We start from the raw sequence: 21,622 nt of genomic DNA, 5'->3' as shown, positions 1-21,622 counted from the left end.
TGACAACAAATTTTGGTATGTTAAAATTATCCTATTAATCTGATTTTTGAATTACTAATTCCTATTATAACAATGTCAAATATTATAAGTGAAGCATCTCTATAATCAGGCCTAAAAAAGTGTCTTTAAACAGTATTATATATTTAAGCAGTTTTGCAAATAATTTTGTTTAGACTTTATTATTCTGTTTATTCTGTTATGACACTCTTGTCCTTTTTTTCAGAGCTTCGCTTTTATGGATGTTGTCATCCTTGCTTAATATTCAAGTGTTGGGTAACCTGATGAAAATTAATTTTACCCCCAAACTTTTTGCCAGTCAAACACATTACTTTTGTAAAAAAAAAACAAATTAATTTTGTCATAATTAAGTTATTGTGCCTCATCGTGCTTGGAATCTATATTAGTAAATTATAAATTGACCATTTTTGCAACTATATGCAGATTTTCTAGTACCTGAGAGTTATAGGAATCGGAATCATAAAAATCGTATTAAAGCTTTGGTTTTCTGATAATGCTACTTACATTTAAGTAATTTTATTAACAATTTTGGATCATAGAAAGAAAACGAAGTAGCGGATTTCTTCGTATTATCACAAAAGCTTTTGATAGGTTATTACAGGTTAGATTAGGTAAATGTTAATGATTGTCCCGCAGGGTTTGGAAATGGGCCCCGCCGGGTTAGAGCCCTCCGCAAAAGAAAGCTTAATTCATGAACAGTAATTTCTTCAGGCATTAAAAAATACAATTAAACATTTGTAAAAACTGTTTTTAATTTTAGTGGTATAAATGGAAATTTAAATGAGGATGCGCCAAATTCTGGATTCTTCTCCTCTGGCATGACTTCAGATATTTCAGGTGAAGACAGACAGACAGACAGACACACAGACACACAGACAGACAGACAGACAGACACACAGACTGACAGACAGACAGACAGACAGACAGACAGACAGACAGACAGACAGACAGACAGACAGACAGACAGACAGACAGACATATAGACATACAGACATACAGACATACAGACATACAGACATACAGACAGACATACAGTCAGACATACAGACAGACAGACAGACAGACAGACAGACTGACAGACAGACAGTACGTATATGTTTATATAAATAGATAATTAGTTAGAAGATATATAAGATAGAAGTGAACATATAGACAGATAGACATGCAGGCCAAAAAAGAGAGAGAGAGAAAAAGAGACAAACATACATACAGACAGACAGACAGAAATACAAACAGACAGACATTAGATAGATAAATAGACACACATCCATAAAGTAGACAGAAAGACTGACATAATGACAAGTAGAAAGAATAATTGATAGATATATACTAGACAGACAGAGAGAGAGAGAGAGAGAGAGAGTGACAGACAGACATACAGACAGACAGACAGACACCTAGATAGAACCATAGGTAGATAAATAGACAGACAGACACACATCCATAAAGTAGACAGAAAGACAGACATAATGACAAGTAGAAAGAATAATTGATTTATATATATACTGGACAGACAAAGAGAGAGAGAGAGAGAGAGAGAGAGAGAGAGAGAGAGAGAGAGAGAGAGAGAGAGAGAGAGAGAGAGAGAGAGAGAGAGAGAGAGAGAGAGAGAGAGAGAGAGAGAGTGACAGACAGACAGACAGACAGACAGACATAAAGTAGACAAAAAGACAGACATAATGACAAGTAGAAAGATATACTGGACAGACAGAGAGAGAGAGACCGACAGACAGACAGACAAACAGACAGACAAACAGACAGACAAACAGACAGAACAGACAGAAAAATAGTCAGATCAAATAACAGATAGAAAGAATGGTTGATATGTATATAGCTGGGAAGAAAGTTAGATAGAAAGTCAAACAGTCAGAAACTTAACATACATGGAATAATTATTATTTTTATTATTTTAGGAATTGCTTCACAAACTTCAGAATTCATTGGGGGACTCTTTGGTGAGATTATTTTTTAGTAGCGCAGACCACTTAATGGATGATTACCAATTGGGGACATTGGGCTGTAATATTCACTAGTACCCAAACAAGATCTCTCATTGGTTGGCTTAAACACGTTGGGTTTATTTATAGAATATTAACAAACCTTTAGGGTCAAACTTTTCTACCAATGATTTTTTGTACAATAGGGGCAATTTTGTTTATATTAATTGAAGAAGTACAAAAACCTTCACTAAAATATTTTAGCTTTCTATTTCGAAAATCAGAAATCATTTTCTCGTATTCATTCGAATCCGGTGGATAGGAACCGGTTCTCATCAATACGAAAAAACTATGTCTAGCATCGTATTATATCCAGTTTTCTACGAATATAGAAATGTACAATCATAAGATTAAAACTAGTTTTAATCTTATAATTGTACATTCTATAGCCGCGGAAAGCCGTTTATAATACGATGAAAGAAAAAACTATTCCTTCATTCTGTTTCTTATAGACGGACGGACGAACATCTTAAATACTGATTAAAAAATGGATCATGAAAAGAAAACGAATTAACGGGTTTCGTCGTATTTTTACATTAGATTTTATCCTATCTCTAGCCCCTGCGGGAGGCTCTAAGCCGGTGGGGCAATCCTTAACATTTACCTAACCTAACTAACGAAACCCAATACTTTGTTTTCTTTTCATCATCCAAAAAACGTTTTGATGCTTTCCCTCAAAGTGCCTAGTGAAACATAAAACCCCATACACTTCTGTCTTTATAAATAAAGTGAAAATTAAGGGAAAGGGTACTTTTTAAACGAAGTTATATTTTACCTAATATAACCTAACCCAACCTGGCATAAAGTAAAAAACAAATATATGACCCCCCCCCACAACCCCCCCCCCCCCCATTCTTTTTTTTTTAATTTTATTTCAAGATAAGGGGGAAGTTTCTGTACTCCACTTTAAGGAAAACCGCTAACTTCTCTTATATTAAGGACGAGGTACAATGAGCATGCCGGGTTCAAAGACGACCTCTCCGACTGGTACACCCAAGCATAGCTTTTCCAACAGGCTACCCAGAAACAGTCATCTTAGAGGTAGGGCAAATTTCGTCCCTCTAATTGCAAATTCATTCGAAAGGTGGTGCAGTTTCGAATCTCAGCCAAAATAATCGCTATATCAAACATGCGAAGATGATTAAAAGTGCCTCAACAGATTATGACGCCATACGATAAAATAACCAATGAGAGGCCAGCTTAGATTTTACAATTGGTCAATTACAGTGTATACTGGCTTCTCATTGGCTATTCTATCGTATGACGTCATAATCTGCTGAGGGACTTTAAACATCGATCTTCCAAACATGCGCTATTATTGCCTATATCAAAGTTAGAGGATATTTTATATATGGGCGACTGTGTGTTTTTTTTTTGGAAAGGGCAAGAGAAATTGCCATAAAAAAATATCCCCTCCAAAAGAGGAATTAAGAGTTGGTCTATAACATTTTTTTCAACAATATCTCGGATTTTTCCTACAAGATTCGGTTCAGAGATGCACCAAAAAATTCTTAATAATGTAAATCCACGGTGAACACCTATAATTTAAAATGTTTAAGTCTTTGCCAATATTAAACTGCTTTTAAAGATAAAAAAATTCAAATTTCCAATGATAGGCAATTACAAAGACTAATTTACAAATGAAAGTTCAGTATTCATTTTAATTGACCAATTGATAGGCCAGTATAAAGTCATTTTTTATAGGCACTATAAAAATCTTTTCGTTTTGTTTATTATTTAAATTCGTAATCTCCTATTATATTTATTGTCTTTTAGAATCTGATGAATCACAAATGATTTTAAAAATTTCGATGAATCTTTAAAAATATGCAATGGTCGTTTTTGTATCAAAAGATAAAGATGGTAGCTTAACAAAATCTTCTCGGTGGGCAAATATCTTAAAGACTAGGGGTAAAGCCGAGGGAGTTTGGGGACATTAGACTGTTAATTACACTGGTACTCAAAGTTTTACTCCAAAATTTTGGGGTCTTGTGTTAAATTTTGATAGGTTGTTAAATATCAGTGTCTTTAGTTAAATCTAATAATGGGGTAATTTTGTTTATTCATAATTGGGTATGCACTTCAATCTGTTGTCCATTGTTTTATCCCCTGTGATCCTGATTTAAATATTAATTCAGGTCGACGTCCTCTAGTGGAAAGGGACTCTTTGATCCGACATCCAAGCTCAAAATCTATGGAAGCTTTCAGGAAACATTTTTCTCGTATTCATTCGAATCCGGCGGATAGGAACCGGTTCTCATCCATACGAAAAAACTATGTCTAGCATCGTATTATATCCAGCTTTCTACGAATATAGAAATGTACAATGTACATCCTATATCCGCGGAAAGCCGTTTATAATACGATGCGAGAAATAACTATTATTATAGAAAAAAGTAATCAATGTATAAAAGCGAAACTTTTCTATATTTAGAATCGGTCTTTATGACCATAAAGATATCAATTATCGTTATTTAGGTATGTTAAAATTGTCCCATCGATTTCAAACTTGGAATTATGTGCAATATGCATAGAAAGCGTAGCATTTCTATAATTATTACTAGAAAGTCCATAAGTATATTTTCCTTTTTTATATGAATCATTAACTTCATGTAATTGTAAAATATTTTTTAAAATTTCTTTTTGCCTAAAAAATATAGGAATAAGACATAATAAAATGTTTTATTCGATGCATAATGTTGAATTATCTACGGTAGTAAAGTTTACCTGTTAAAATCTCCTGCTTCCCATAGTTTTTTATATATTTTTTTACATAATATCTTTACATACTGTCTAAAAAATCCGCTATGTGGCGTCATAGAAATTAGGGATTATCCATCTCTTTTTTCTTTCCCACTTCTCCTCTCATCTCCCACATTTCTATTACGCCACAGGGCTAATTTTTGACTTCATATGGGGTAAATTTGTTAAATCAACAATATGGATGTAGTTAACTTTATCGTCCATTGTCTTATCCCTGAAAATTTATAATGAGAATGTTATGTAGAGTTGGGAATGAAAAGTCAGAAAAAGCAGAAATTCCGGATGAAAACCAAGCTTTCTTCAAGGAGGTAAAATAGATCTTCCTAAGATTGATGCTGAGTAATCACTACAATATTGACCCCTCCCTTTTATACCTTTACTACGAGATCACCATAATAATGACCCCTCCCTTCCATACCTTTACTACGAGATCATTATAATAATGATCCCTCCCTTCCATACCTTGACTACGAGATCACTATAATAATGATCCCTCCCTTCCATACCTTGACTACGAGATCACTATAATAATGACCCCTCCCTTCCATACCTTGACTACGATATCACTATAATAATGACCCCTCCCTTCCATACCTTGACTACGAGATCACTATAATAATGACCCCTCCCTTCCATACCTTGACTACGAGATCACTATAATAATGATCCCTCCCTTCCATACCTTGACTACGAGATCACTATAATAATGACCCTCTCTTCCATACCTTGACTACGAGATCACTATAATAATGATCCCTCCCTTCCATACCTTGACTACGAGATCACTGTAATAATGACCCCTCCCTTCCATACCTTTACTACGAGATCACTATAATAATGATCCCTCTTTATCATACCTTGACTACGAGATCACTATAATAATGACCCCTCCCTTCCATACCTTGACTACGAGATCACTATAATAATGACCCCTCTTTATCATACCTTGACTACGAGATCACTATAATAATGACCCATCTTTATCATACCTTGACTACGAGACCACTATAATAATGACTCCTCTCTAACATACCTTGACTACGAGATCACTATAATAATGACCCCTCCCTTCCATACCTTGACTACGATATCACTATAATAATGACCCCTCCCTTCCATACCTTGACTACGAGATCACTATAATAATGACCCCTCCCTTCCATACCTTGACTACGAGATCACTATAATAATGACCCCTCTTTATCATACCTTGACTACGAGATCACTATAATAATGACCCCTCTTTATCATACCTTGACTACGAGATCACTATAATAATGACCCCTCTCTAACATACCTTGACTACGAGATCACTATAATAATGACCCCTCCCTTCCATACCTTGACTACGATATCACTATATTAATGACCCCTTTCTATCATACCTTGACTACGAGATTACTATAATAATGACCCCTCTCTCTATTATACCTTGACTACGAGATCACTATAATAATGACACCTCCGTATCATACCTTGACTACGAGATCACTATAATAATGACCCCTACCTTCCATACCTTGACTACGAGATCACTATAATAATGATCCCTCCCTTCCATACCTTGACTACGAGATCACTATAATAATGACCCCTCCCTTCCATACCTTTACTACGAGATCACTATAATAATGATCCCTCTTTATCATACCTTGACTACGAGACCACTATAATAATGACTCCTCTCTAACATACCTTGACTACGAGATCACTATAATAATGACCCCTCCCTTCCATACCTTGACTACGATATCACTATAATAATGACCCCTCCCTTCCATACCTTGACTACGAGATCACTATAATAATGACCCTTCTCTAACATACCTTGACTACGAGATCACTATAATAATGACCCCTCCCTTCCATACCTTGACTACGATATCACTATAATAATGACCCCTTTCTATCATACCTTGACTACGAGATTACTATAATAATGACCCCTCTCTCTATTATACCTTGACTACGAGATCACTATAATAATGACACCTCCGTATCATACCTTGACTACGAGATCACTATAATAATGACCCCTACCTTCCATACCTTGACTACGAGATCACTATAATAATGATCCCTCCCTTCCATACCTTGACTACGAGATCACTATAATAATGACCCCTCCCTTCCATACCTTTACTACGAGATCACTAAAATAATGATCCCTCTTTATCATACCTTGACTACGAGATCACTATAATAATGACCCCTCCCTTCCATACCTTGACTACGAGATCACTATAATAATGACCCCTCTTTATCATACCTTGACTACGAGATCACTATAATAATGACCCCTCTTTATCATACCTTGACTACGAGATCACTATAATAATGACCCCTCTCTAACATACCTTGACTACGAGATCACTATAATAATGACCCCTTCCTTCCATACCTTGACTACAATATCACTATAATAATGACCCCTTTCTATCATACCTTGACTACGAGATCACTATAATAATGACCCCTCTCTCTATTATACCTTGACTACGAGATCACTATAATAATGACACCTCCGTATCATACCTTGACTACGAGATCACTATAATAATGACCCCTACCTTCCATACCTTGACTACGAGATCACTATAATAATGATCCCTCCCTTCCATACCTTGACTACGAGATCACTATAATAATGACCCCTCCCTTCCATACCTTTACTACGAGATCACTATAATAATGATCCCTCTTTATCATACCTTGACTATGAGATCACTATAATAATGACCCCTCCCTTCCATACCTTGACTACGAGATCACTATAATGATGACCCCTCCCTTCCATACCTTGACTACAAGATCACTATAATATTGACACCTCCGTTTCATACCTCGACTATGAGATTACTATAATAATGACCCCTCTCTTTTATACCTTGACTACGAGATCACTATAATAATGACCCCTCTTTATCATACCTTGATTACGAGATCACTATAATAATGACCCCTATCTTCCATACCTTGACTAGGAGATCACTATAATAATGACCCCTCTCTAGCATACCATGACTAAGATCACTTTAATAATGACCCCTCTTTATCATACCTTGACTACGAGATCAATATAATAATGACCCCTCCCTTCCATTCCTTGACTACAAGATCACTATAATAATGACCCCTCTCTAACATACCTTGAATACGAGATCACTATAATAATGACCCCTCCCTTCCATACCTTGACTACGAGATCAATATAATAATGACCCCTCTCTATCATACCTTGACTACGAGATCACTATAATAATGACCCCTCTCTATCATACCTTGACTACGATATCACTATAATAATGACCCCTCCATTTCATACCTTGACTACAAGATCAATATAATAATGACACCTCCCTTCCATACCTTGACTTTGAGATTACTATAATAATGACCCCTTCCTTTTATATCTTGACTAGGAGATCACTATAATAATGACCCCTCTTTATCATACCTTGACTACGAGATCACTATAAAAATGACACCTCTCTAACATACCTTGATTACGAGATCACTAAAAGAATGACCCCTTCCATAAATGACTTGATTACGGGATAAATACAATAATTACCCCTCCCTTTATTGCAGGTGCTAACCCAAGTGATGGCAGGAGAGGGCGTTGGGTGGCTAAAACTTAACAAATTAAGGTCAGTATGAAAAAAAGGATGTCTGTCTGTACCTTATAATCTCTATATTGGCTTGACCAATATGGTTCTCCTTCGTATAGGTTTAAGTAAGGTTTATCACTTCCCCCCTTCCAAAAGAACCTACTATGCCTGACTTTTATATTATATTTATATTTGATATTAATAGTAGAAGGAATGACTTGTCCTATAAAAAAGTGCAACTTAGTACATTGCACAGTTATTACTCCCACACAAAAGTGGAAAGAGTTGTTTGTCTGCAAAGATTGTATGTAGCCAACCCAACCGAAAAATTTGCGAAGTTTTCGCCAACTTTTGCAAATAAATTGCAAAAAAAAATGGCGAATTCGCAAAATATTTGCGAAAATTAGCAAAAGTTTGCAAAATCGCATATTTTGTGAAACCTTGCGAAATAGCCAATTGACAGGTTAAATTTTTTTTTAAATTTAGCTAAAAACTGCTAATTCGCATTTAATCTTTTGCTAAAGTTCGCGAATTCGCCTGGCTAATTAGCTAATTTTTTGGTTGGGAAGCTTCTCTTTAACTATAAATGTTTGTATGTCCGTCAGAGATATATCAAGATAAACAATTTAATTTTGTTGTGAAGCTACCCTATACCAATGAGCATTATTTTGTACGTTAGTTTGTCGTTCACATTCTACGACGAAGACCAAAATACATAACTTTTGCACTGCAATATTCTCCATCTCTTTTTTGGGGGGTTTTCTTTCCGACTTCTCCTCTCATCTTCCTCATTATATGACGTCACAGGAATCAAAAGTAACAAAAGTTATGTATTTTGGTCTTTGTCACATTCTACAAAAGATAAACATATTTTTCTTATTTTTAAAGCTTTTGTGATTTTCTTTTTTACTTCTCTTTATTATGACTACAGGATATATGTTTTTTTTTTAAACCCGCTTTGTTTATGCTTTGCTACTTATGAATATTGTCATCCATGTTATAGTTCTTGTATTTTATTTAGAAAACTAATGGAGGACGAAAACTACAGAAATTTGATGTTGAGTAAAATGAAGCGAACTAGTGAAAAAAGAATAGTGGCGACAAACACTTTAGAAGATGTGGTGAGTTAGCATTTATTCCGCATGGCTTTAGAAATACAAAGCGCAAATGCCGCGTAAAATTATTTAATCATAAATGTCGTCTTCGTATTTTCTTTCATTACATCAAATGACTTAAAATACTTGAACTGAGCGGACGTGTCGTAAATGTCTCGCTTTTAATACATAGTTCAAGCCAGAAGGGACAAAATTTGTTTTAAAAAATGTCGGACAAAAACCGTTTTGCAAATCTTCCTATTGAGCTGACAAGTGAGGATATCTCCAAAGATATCATGGAGGCTATTACTAAGCTTACGGAAAAACAATCCTCCGACCACAAGCAAGTGATGGATAAGCTCAACAGCCTGGATGATTTAATACAAAGGGTCCATGTCCTTGAGGAAAATTACAAGAAGGTTCTACCCCTTATTCAAAAATTTCCACAAATTGAAAAGGATATTAGCGCCATAAAGGTTGTTAACACAAATCTGAAGACAGAGATGGAGAGCTACAAATCTGAAATCAAATTGCTAAAAATCAAGCTTGATGACAGAGAACAACACAGCAGAAACGAGTGTGTAAGAATCAATGGTGTACAAGTTGATAAAGATCTGGAAAAGTCCCTTGGCCACAATCAAGCAGCCATGAAAGCAGTTGAAGAGGTCCTCAAACCTCTGCTAGAGGCGAACAAAAACCGTCTCAAAATGCCCACTGAACCAGGTCAATTCATCAAAAATGCCCATATTCTGCCTATACCGAAAGACAAGAATGGATCATACAAAGTTCCACCTATAATTGTAAGGTTCCATAGTCGCCCATTGAAAGATTTTATCCTCTCAAACAAAAAAAATCTGCCTATAAGAGAAATTGACGTCAAAAATGGTGTAGAGAGATACTCGATAAGTGCCGACCTCACCAAAATGAGGTATGATGTTATGCAGAAACTGATCAGAAGTAAACAATTCTCTAAATGCTGGCACCTGGATGGTAGAGTGATCAAATATATTAAGAACGAAGGAGACAGGATACAATCTGTGAAGTTTTTTGATAAATCATGCAATGAACTAATGAACAATTAAATAGTGCTCAAAGTTAGTATATATAATAGTAATTATGACCTAATCTTAACCTTCTAAATTAAACTAGTAATTGAATTTTATTCAAAATAGTATTTCTCGCTATTTTTTTCCCCTCAATTTTTAAAAATGTCCTTTCATACACCCTAAATATCTTATTTCAACAGGAAGTTAAAATATTCTCACCCCCTCTCTCCTTCCCTTCCTTAATAAAAGTTCCTAAGTTTTCCCACGCAAAATTTTACAACATTTTTTATGTGCTATTTTTTTCTTTAAATTTTGACATTTATTAATTATCTAAATGAATGTTTTGCTGATAAATTAAATAGTGCAAATCAAAACGAAATTGAAAGCCCGTATCTCAGTATTGATTTAAAATGTTCCTATTTTGACAACACACAACTCATTAATAAATTTAAGAATTGCAGGAAGATAAAATTCTTAAGCTGGAATCTTGGTTCCTTACCCTCGAAATTTGATGAATTTAAAGAATATATCAATTTTCTTCTACAAAACAACATTTATTTTGACATAATTTGTATTCAAGAAATATTTTCAATTATTGATCAAGATCTATATAAACTTGAAAATTATAATTTTGTATTTTCATCTAGAAAAAAGGGGAAGGGAGGGGGAGTTGGAATCTATATTCATAAAAAACATAGATTTACTGTAATTGATGATTTATCATATTTTGAAGAAAATCTTTTTGAATCTTTAACATTGAAAGTTATTACTGAACAGAAAAAAAGCAATATAATTAGTTGTGTCTATCGTCCTAATTCTCCAATACAAGGCATGAGTTCTAATGATCAGATGGAATATTTTATTGATAAAATATCAAACTTACAAGCAGCAATGTCATCTTATAAAGGTGACTCTTACATCATGTCTGACTTGAATTTAGATCTCCTTAAATTCGAATCTCATTTAAAAACAAATGATTTTATAGAGAACACTTTATCTAACGGGTTTTTGCCTTTAATTACTAAACCAACTAGAGTTACACATGCTTCATGTACATTGATTGATAATATTTTATCTAATTCTTGCAATAATACATTGGAATCTGGCGTTATTCTGAACTCAATTTCTGATCATTTCCCTATTTTTCATGTTAGTTCTCAAACACAAAAAACAGAAAAGCCTAAAACATTTATCAGCAGGGATATAACAAGTGAAAAAATTATTCAATTTAATGCAATGTTAAACACGAACAACTGGGGTAATGTTCTTAATGAATTAAACCCACAAATTAGTTTTGAAAACTTTCATGAAGTATTTGATTGTGCTTTTAATTTACATTTTCCCATCAAAGAAGTTAAATTTAATAAAAATATTCATAAAATAGAGGGATTTATGACGGGAGGGCTTATGATTTCTAGACGAAAAAAACTTGAGCTAGGGACAATTTATTCAAAAAATAAAACACCAGAAAATAACATTGCATATACAACATATAGGGACATTTACAATAAGGCAATAAAAGATGCAAAGAAAATTTTTTACAGGGAACAACTTAATCAAAATAAAGAAAATCTAAGAAAAACCTGGCAAACTTTAAGACAAGTAATCTCAAAATCAAATGACAAGACATCGTGTATAGATGAAATAATTGTCAATGATACATCTTACAGTAATAATCATGATATTTCTAACAAATTTAATACTTATTTTACTTCAATTGCTGATGAAATTGCCAGCCAAATTAACCCTTCCCCACTTAATCCGTGCGACTTTATTCCTGATACAGACAGTGTATTTAAGCTAAGAGAAATAAATATTCATGTTCTTTTTAATTTAGTGAAAAAAATGGAAAATAAAAAGAGCTCTGACATGTTTGGATTATCAAATTGTTTATTAAAACAAATTATAAATAGTATTGCCGTACCTCTTGTTCACATTATTAACCAATCTATTAAAACAGGTCAAATTCCTTCACAATTAAAAATTGCTAAAGTTTTGCCAATTTTTAAATATAGTAACAGCTCTAAAATGGATAAATGTAACCCTGGCAATTATCGTCCAATAAGTTTGCTACCTATTTTTTCAAAATTGTTAGAAAAAATTGTATCTGAACAACTCACAAGATATCTTGAATTTAATCAAATTATCTATGAACATCAATATGGATTTCAAGCAAAAAAATCTACACTACATCCTATGATTCACCTTTTGAATTATCTGGGACAAGCAAAAAATGAAAATTTAATTACTATAGGGGTATTCTGTGATCTTGCTAAATGTTTTGATACAATTTCGCATACAATTTTATTAAAAAAACTTAAAAAAATTGGTATACATGGATTAGAATTAGAATGGTTTAAAAACTATTTAAGTAATAGAAATCAGTTTGTTTATACAAATGGCGAAAAAAGTGATTTATTAGGAATCAGCAAGGGTGTCCCACAGGGAAGTATTTTGGGCCCAATTTTGTTTCTAGTTTATATCAATGATATTAAAAATTGTACTAGCTTAATGACACTACTCTTTGCAGATGACAGTAATTTTTTGATATCAGGAAAAGATTTGAATGAGATAATTGAAATACTCAACATTGAACTTAAAAATATCTGTGATTGGTTTCGTTGCAATGAAATGTCTCTTAATCCAACTAAAACTAAATTTATGATCTTTAATAAAAGGGAGGATTCCATAACTTGGGACCAAATTAAAATTAAATTAGATTTTAATAATGAAAATGAGAATGATACAGATAAAATTAGATATTTGGGTTATATCAACCAACAGAGTGAAATTCCTGCAATTAAATTTTTGGGTGTGTTTATTGATTCTCAACTTAACTTTAAATACCATATTGAATATTTAAGGAAAAAAATATCTAGAAGTTTGTTTTTAATCAATAGAGTTAAGCATATATTATGTGAAAAATCCTTAGTAACACTATTCCACTCTTTTATAAATAGCCATTTATTGTATTGCTTGCCAGCATGGAGCTGTGGCTTAGAATCATCTATTAAGCCTTTAGTAGTTCTACAAAAAAAAGCTATTAGAATTATACACAAATCCGCTTATAACAGCCATACGCCACCTTTGTTTAGGAAAATTAATGTTTTGCCTATTAAGGAGCTATCTATTTATACAAAACTACTATTTTTTTATGATTTTATTCGCTGGAGGCTACCAAATTCTTTTGATGGTGTATGGATTAGAAATAATCTAAGAAATCAGAGACAACTAAGAAACTCTAGTGAGTTTTATATTCCAATAGCCAAATTTAAAAAAATTGAAAGGTTTCCATTATTTTCATTTCAAAGACTATGGAATAATTTTTGTCATGAAAAAGATCTTTTAAATGAGAATATTCCTAAAAAAACATTTGCATTAAATCTTAAAGATGAACTTTTTAAATCTATATGTAATATTGAAGAATGTAATGAATGTACTTAAAATATATTGATTTGCCTGGATTTATTAAAAACCTTACATTATTAATTACAGAAATGGTTTTAAAATTTAAGAAAAACTAGCCTTAAAATTTGTTGTAACCCTTCTTTCCTTCTCTTTTTCCCCTGTCCATTTAATTTTACCTACATTTATTTTGACATTATTATTTCTTATTTTTCTTATTATTTTAATGCCAACCTAAAAAAGGCAATGCAAACATCTCGGATACGCATATTCCTACTTTTAGGGAAGCCTAATCAGTGCCACACATAACATCTAGTGTAAGTCATGCAATTTAAATTTATGAATATTATGAAAAATTGTAAAGTACACCTGGTACTAAGCAGTAGCTTGGTGTACTATTGTATGTACTGCTTCGTAAGACGGGGCGTAATCTGTCACTGAATAAATGTTTTTTATGTTTTATGTTTTATGTTTTATATATTTCACAACAGTGAGCTCACAATTGATTAATATATTTAGAAAGGATAAGACAATGGACGATAAATTGATATACATCCCTAATGATAATAAACAAAACTGTCCCTACTGTAGATAAAAAATCATGGGAATTAACAAATCAAAGCCTTATGAAAGTATCAAAGTCTTTAAGCGAACACATAAGATGAAATAGTTTTCTAACTTCGGGTACCAATCTCCCATCCCTCCCTTAATATATTCATGATAAAAATGCATGCATAGATTAATTGATAAATATTACATATAGAGACTTAATGTTCAATTCTGAGAAAAAAAAACATACAATTTCGTCACGAAAAAGTAATTTAAAGCTGACTAATCACTTCTATGGCAGACAACCAACCCTTTAATAACATGACCTTTGAGTGGAAGTCCTAACTGGACATTTTCAATTTTAGTTTCAAAAAGGTTAAACAATTTTTTTGGCGGAGGAATTTTTTTCTAGGGCGATAGGAGGGTAATGGTATCCTCCCCAAAAGTAGTTATAATCCTTCCCAGGACCCATGAGAAGCTACCCTGCAAAGGAGAACTATATCGGTTCATCGGTTAGCGAGATCCTTTGGTACAAACAAACAAAGAGACAGACAGACATCGTGTTACTTTATTACAAGGGGTTTATTATCTTCAAAAAATGGATATACTTTATAGATACTGCGGAGGAATGTGTACAAAGGTGTGCTGAAGGTTGTGCTGTGCATCCTGCACGGCCTGGAGGTCTCCCTGGCAAACCTGGGCAACAGTCAGGGCCTAGCATCAGCTTATCATATGCTTGAGCTTTCTCATACACACTGTTGGAGTAAGGTAGGCAGATTGGCAGATAGATAGATAGATAGATAGACAGACAGATAGATAGATAGATAGACAGACACCCTGCATAGGCTGGAGGTCTCCCTGGCAAACCTGGGCAACAGTCAGGGCCTAGCATCAGCTTATCATATGCTTGAGCTTTCTCATACACACTGTTGGAGTAAGGTAGGCAGATTGGCAGATAGATAGATATACAGACAGACAGACAGACAGATAGATAGATAGACAGACATCCTACACTGTTGGAGTAAGGTACGCAGATAAATAGATAGATATGTAGATGGATTAATTATATAGCCTGTATGAAAACAATGTGTGAATGCACAATACTACCTTTCAGGAAACTGCCGTTTGAGAAAAAAAATTTCATATTTAATAACCAAACCAATAAAATTTTACCGTATCTATAAATGTATATAATATTTATTTAATTCATTTATTATTGTTGTTAATTTTATGTATGTAATTGTACAGAGTTCCCAAGAATAATAAACAAAATCTAATCTAATTGATACCCGTGGCATTAGCAAAAATGATAGCGATCTTGTTTACTGCTGGGAAGGTGTCAGGTTAGAGGCTGGACCTCGTTTACAAAGTAGAGTATTCTTTCAAATATGAAAAAATTTAAAGTATATTTCTTTTTAAAAGCGAAGCTTTTCTATAATTAGGGTCGGTCCGTCCGTCCGTACGTCCGTCCGTACGTCCGTCCGAGATAGATAGCTTTTATTCGTTAATTTAGGCAAGTTAGAATTGTCCTATTGATTTCAAACTTTGCATGATGATTCCTGTAGTAGTTGGGTACGATTTAGAAAGCGTAGCAACTCTATAATCATTACCAGAATGTCCGTACGTCCATTTTAAACATGTTGATTTTTTTTACTTTTTAAACAACAAATTTTCAAGTGTTTTAATTATCCGTTTGATCTGATTTTTGGTATATTGATTCCTGGGACAACAAAGAACAATATTATAAGCGAAGCAACTCTATAATCAAGTCCAAAAATGTAAGTATGTCCATAAACATTATCCTGTTTTTAAGCAGTTTTTCAACAAATTTACCTACAATTTTGATTCAACATTTATACATTTATGTTCCAATTTTTCAGTTCAGATACTATACAAGTGTTAAATTCCGTTTGTCCTACCGTTTCAGTGCTTCGCTTTTATGGATGTTGTCATCCTTGTTAAAATAAATTTTTGACCCTTTTGCACAAAATACCTTGTTAAGTGCTCAAACCCACACCCCTTATTCTTTAAATAATTTTTAAAAAGGGGATTTGGGGTTTACATTTTCTTTTGTTTGTTTATTATTTTTGTTATATTAGGTACTAAGTAGTCCCACAGGGGTTAGGCACAAGAAATAAAGAAAAAAATACCGCTTTCTTTATTTTTAATTTTTAAAAGCGAAGCTTTTCTATAATTAGGGTCAGTCCGTCCGTACGTCCGAGATAGATAGCTTTTATTCTTTAATTTAGGCATGTTAGAATTGTCCTATCGATTTCAAACTTTGCATGATGATTCCTTTAGTAGTTAGGTACGATTTAGAAAGCACAGCAACTCTATAAGCATTACCAGAATGTCCGTACGTCCATTTTAAACATGTTGATTTTTTTTCTTTTTTAACAACAACTTTTCGTATGATCTAATCATCCGATTGATCTGATTTTTTGTATATTGATTCCTGGGACAACAAAGTAAAATGTTATAAGCGAAGCAACTCTATAAAAAAGTCCTCAAAATGTAAGTATATCCATAAACATTATCCTGTATCAAGCAGTATTTCATCAAATTTGTTTACAATTTGCTTCGACTCTTATATATTTTTATTCTGATTATTCAGTTCTGACACTATATAAGTGTTAATGTCCGTTTGTCCTACCGTTTCAGTGCTTCGCTTTTATGGATGTTGTCATCCTTGTTCTAAAAAAAGAGGTTGGGGGGCGATTATCCATTCTCGACTAACACTTGGTGGAAAAGCACATACTATATATCATAGAATATAGTATTATCAAAACAAGGATGACAACATTCATAAAAGCGAAGCTGTGAAACAGTAGTACAAAAGGACATTAACACTTTTATAGTGTCAGGACTGAATAATCAGAATATTAATGAATAAGAGTCAAAGCAAAATTGTGAGTAAATTTGTTTGTGAGTAACTTTTTGATACAGGATAATGTTTACGTACATACTTACATTTTTAGGACTTGATTATAGAGTTGCTTTGCTTTTAATATTGTACTTTGTTGTCCCAGGAATCAATATACCAAAAATCAGAACAATCGGATAATTAAATCACTTAAAAATTTGTTGTTGAAAAAATAAATAATCAACATGTTTAAAATGGACGTACGGACATTCTGGAAATGATTATAGAGTTGCTATGCTCTCTAAATCGTACCTAACTACCACATGAATCACCATACAAAGTTTGAAATCGATAGGACAATTCTAACATGCATAAATTAACAAAAAAAGCTATCCGTCTCGGACGTACGGACGTACGGACCGACCCTAATTATAGAAAAGCTTCTCTTTTAAAAAATCCTTTTTTAAAGAATTTGATATAATTTTTTTGGTTACAATACAGGAATAGAAATATATATTGTAATGCATTAGATGCACTGAGATCCAGGGATCTCTAGGGATAAGATAATGGACATTAAATTGATGTACAATTAATCCCCAATGATGATAAACAAAATTATCCATTTTGTAGAATATAATTAGAGGTTGAACACATAGGATACCACTAAATATATAATAGTACCAAAAGTTATGCTTCCCCTAATAGGAACAAAGAAGATAAAGTATAGAATAGAATCCAGGTAGAAGATTCTGCCTGGCTAGCCTGAAATAAAATTGGAACTTTTGAAAGCCCTAAATGGCTACAAGGCTTGTAGTAAAATCACATGATTTCAGATATTATCGAGAAATGATATGAAAAATAAATGCCTTTTTTAATAGTATACTAAAAGCCATACAGCCAATCGTCCAGCCATATTTGTCATATTCACAATGGATTAAAACCTTATAGTATGAGCAAAACTTTAAACAAAAATTAATTTCAAGACGAATTTAGTAAAAAAATGACTTTAAAAATATTTGGTTAAGAAATAATGATCACGGCATTTGTATTAGGGTTGCGCATGAATTTGTTTACAAAAAATCCTTAGCAGCTGATTTTTAATTCTTTTAAGGTCTGAGAGTATAAGATGTTTATATCCAATTATATATTTTTAAGTATTTTAATTTCAATTATTATCATAAATTATTTTATTAATTGTTGAGTTATACGCAAGTTATGTTTACATTTCGTAATCAAGTGATTACGCAAGTTGCGTCATAAAGTACATTGACAGTGGTGAAATGTAAACAATATTAGATAAATATAAATTTAATTTCTATGCAGTAGAGGAAAAATCTAATACTTTTCGATATATTTTCATGAAAAAGATATTATTTCAGTTTTGTCCCAACTTGAATTGTGTAGCATTCAAGTTTCATATTATGTTTTTATTGCGCCAGCGCAACTTTTCTTCAATATTCCCTGAAATATTTGAGGTTTTCATTTCTATTCCTCCTTATTCTATGAATAGGAAGCATGTAACACATGATAATTCGGGAGGGATCAATTTATTGTCCATTGTCTTATCCCTTAAGATCCCTGCTATTAAAACTCACAAATGCACCGTTTCTGTACTTTCTTAGAAATAGAAAAAATATTTTAAAGAAAAAGTTCCAAAACAAGGTGTTGTAGATTTGGATTTCTGGGGGCAATTTCTCGTGTAAGCGTTGAGGTATTCTCCCCTAAAAATAGATATAAACCTTTCCTGGCCCTATAAGAAGCTACGCTGTAAAGATTCATCAGCTATAGAGATACTGTGCCACACTAAAAAAAAAGAGACAGACACACAGACACCCTGTTACTTTATTATAAGGATTATTTGTGTCCTCTAGGATGCACCCGAGAATTCAGATGCACAGTCAGCAAGAGGAAGCATTTCTGGTTCACTATCTCTGACGTCATCACCCATGGGTAGTCAAGTACATCTAGACAGCCTAAAGGTATCTATCTACACATCTATCTATTTATCTTTCTATCTATCCTGTCTATCTATCTATGTCTCTCCATCTCTGACGTCATCACCCATGGGTAGTCAAGTACATCTAGACAGCTTAAAGGTATCTATCTACACATCTACATATCTATCTGGATACTATGTTGGCCACATCTACGCTGTGTATCTACCTTCATCAGCAGCAGCAACACCACCAGCAGCAGCAGAGAAGCCAAGAGCCAACGACAACAATCTCCCAACTTATCTTACCAACACATCATCAACAACCTTCCAGAGGTTTTTTAACAACATCGACAAAGAGGTTCACTCTGCTAACTCGAGTTTTTAGCTTGCCCGACAAAGAGTAAGACAACTCCAGCCTGTCTTATTCGGCTTCTCTTAATCAGAGCTGGTATAGAGCAAAATCCTGGCCCAAACCATTGGCCCTGTATCATATGCAACAGTAACTTAACACCCTATGCTGTCCAATGCTCATCATGTCAAGAATGGCTCCATGTCAAATGCTCTGGCCTAAAATCTACCAAACAGAGATCCAAATTAAAATCTTGGACTGGACCATGCTGCGCCACCAGAAAGAGCCCCCCTGTCCCCCCCACCCCCAACAAACCCCCCCGGGACCCCCTCCCCCCTCGTGTCCCCCCTCGGGACCCCCTTCCCCCCCGTGTCCCCCCTCGGGACCCCCCTCCCCCCCGTGTCCCCCCTCGGAACCCCCCTCCCCCCCGCGTCCCCCCTCGGGACCCCCCTTCCCCAAATGGACCCCCTCGTGTCCCCCCTCCCCCACGTGCCCGCCCTCGGGACCCCCCTCCCCCTCGTAACCCCCCTCGGGACCCCCTTCCCACCCACAACCATCAAGGCCATAACCTGAAGATTTACCAACACAACATCAATGGATTCACTGGTAAACTCGACGAGCTGCTACATGCCCTAGAGAAAGGAAACTTTCTCATTGCAGCCCTTCAGGAAACTAAACTTACCGACAGATCTAAGCTAAGAAACACTCCAAACTACACATTTGTGAGAAAAGATAGAGGTGTGAACAAAGGCGGTGGCCTAGGCTTTCTAGTCCACAAGGATGTTAATTTCAATCTTGTTCCTGAACCTGCCATTCTTCAACAAGATCCACACCTCGAATCCCTCACCATCTGCATACCTGGCAAAGACAACAACCTTTCCATCAGAAATGTGTATATACCTCCACAGAGCAGCTGTAGCCCACAATACACCCCCCCTCTTAACCATCTTCATGAGGGACTTGGTGAATCTTACTACATACTTGGGGATGTAAATGCTCACCATGAACTCTGGCATTCAGAGGCCAACCCTGATGCCAGAGGCCGACTCCTAGCCGACACCATCTCTAACAACAGCTATGGAATCATAAATGAAGACTTACCTACAAGAGTCACCAACACAGCTTCTACAGCACCTGACATCAGCCTTGCCTCCCCAAACCTCATTCCCACCAGCACCTGGAGAATCGAGAATAAACTTAGCTCAGACCATCTGCCGATCTCAATCAGCCTAACTGCTAACTTCACAAAATTCAACTCCAAGCACTTTACCTTCATGAATTTTTCAAAAGCCAACTGGGAAGAATTCACAAATTTAACTGAACAATCCTTTGCAAATGCCAGAAATGTTACAGACGTCCACAAAGCGGAAAAATTCTTCAGAAACATCCTTCTTAAAGCCTCCAAAAAATCCATCCCAGCTGGTAGAATTCCTAAAACTTACAATGCCCTTCCCACAGAAGCAGCAAGACTAATTGATGAGAGAGACGAGATTAGAAGAAACAACCCTAATGACGACAGACTGAATGATCTTAACAACAACATCAACCAAAAAATCAGAGATCATAGGAAACAAAAATGGACTGAACACCTTGACAGCTGCCTACCTGGTTCTAAGAAATTATGGAGCACCATCAAAGGACTTGGCAGAACCCCAGGCAACCTGAGAACCAGGGCATCTCGTTCAACAATAAAACCATCAACCATCCCAAGAAACTGGCCACTAACTTCAACAAACAATATACTCCAAATACAGACAAGAAGCCCCAGCAAGCCCTACGTAATATTCTGCGAAGAATGAAACGCAAGGCTAAGGACCAAGCACCTGTTTTCACCCCTGCCCAGACCTTGGAAGCCATCAAGAAGGCCAAGAGCTCCAAAGCACTTGGACCTGACGGCCTGTCTCCAATTATGCTTAAACACCTCGGACCAAATGGGATTAAATACCTCACTAACATCTTTAATGTCTGCATCAAGACCTCCAAGGTCCCCA

General features: G+C 34.7%; 2 protein-coding genes across 4 annotated transcripts in view; both read left to right on the top strand.

Annotated features, from left to right (window-relative positions):
* Positions 1 to 15,275, top strand: part of LOC145320206 (uncharacterized) — a 106,024-nt gene extending 90,749 nt beyond the window's left edge. The window contains exons 40-47 of the mRNA XM_080162645.1: positions 779 to 855; positions 1,932 to 1,973; positions 2,955 to 3,056; positions 4,154 to 4,223; positions 5,023 to 5,086; positions 8,370 to 8,428; positions 9,411 to 9,510; positions 15,099 to 15,275. Coding sequence (XP_080018771.1) covers positions 779 to 855; positions 1,932 to 1,973; positions 2,955 to 3,056; positions 4,154 to 4,223; positions 5,023 to 5,086; positions 8,370 to 8,428; positions 9,411 to 9,510; positions 15,099 to 15,275 — 691 coding nt within the window. The remainder of the gene's footprint in view (positions 1 to 778; positions 856 to 1,931; positions 1,974 to 2,954; positions 3,057 to 4,153; positions 4,224 to 5,022; positions 5,087 to 8,369; positions 8,429 to 9,410; positions 9,511 to 15,098) is intronic.
* An 8-nt stretch (positions 15,276 to 15,283) lies between these two features.
* Positions 15,284 to 21,622, top strand: part of LOC145319854 (MAP kinase-activating death domain protein-like) — a 70,033-nt gene continuing 63,694 nt past the window's right edge. For 2 of the 3 annotated variants that reach the window (XM_080162257.1, XM_080162255.1), the window contains exons 1-2: positions 15,284 to 15,422; positions 19,218 to 19,325. In XM_080162257.1, coding sequence (XP_080018383.1) covers positions 15,387 to 15,422; positions 19,218 to 19,325 — 144 coding nt within the window. In that variant the 5' untranslated portion in view covers positions 15,284 to 15,386. Of the gene's footprint in view, positions 15,423 to 19,217; positions 19,326 to 19,391; positions 19,443 to 21,622 lie in introns of those variants that run through there. The other variant, XM_080162256.1, reaches the window with a different exon arrangement.

The sequence above is a fragment of the Acartia tonsa genome, chromosome 5 (assembly GCF_053477335.1).
Source record: "Acartia tonsa isolate MP-2025a chromosome 5, ASM5347733v1, whole genome shotgun sequence".
NCBI lineage: Eukaryota > Metazoa > Arthropoda > Copepoda > Calanoida > Acartiidae > Acartia > Acartia tonsa.
Note: the sequence above shows the minus strand (reverse complement) of the source record. Positions and strands in the feature narration are given on the sequence as shown.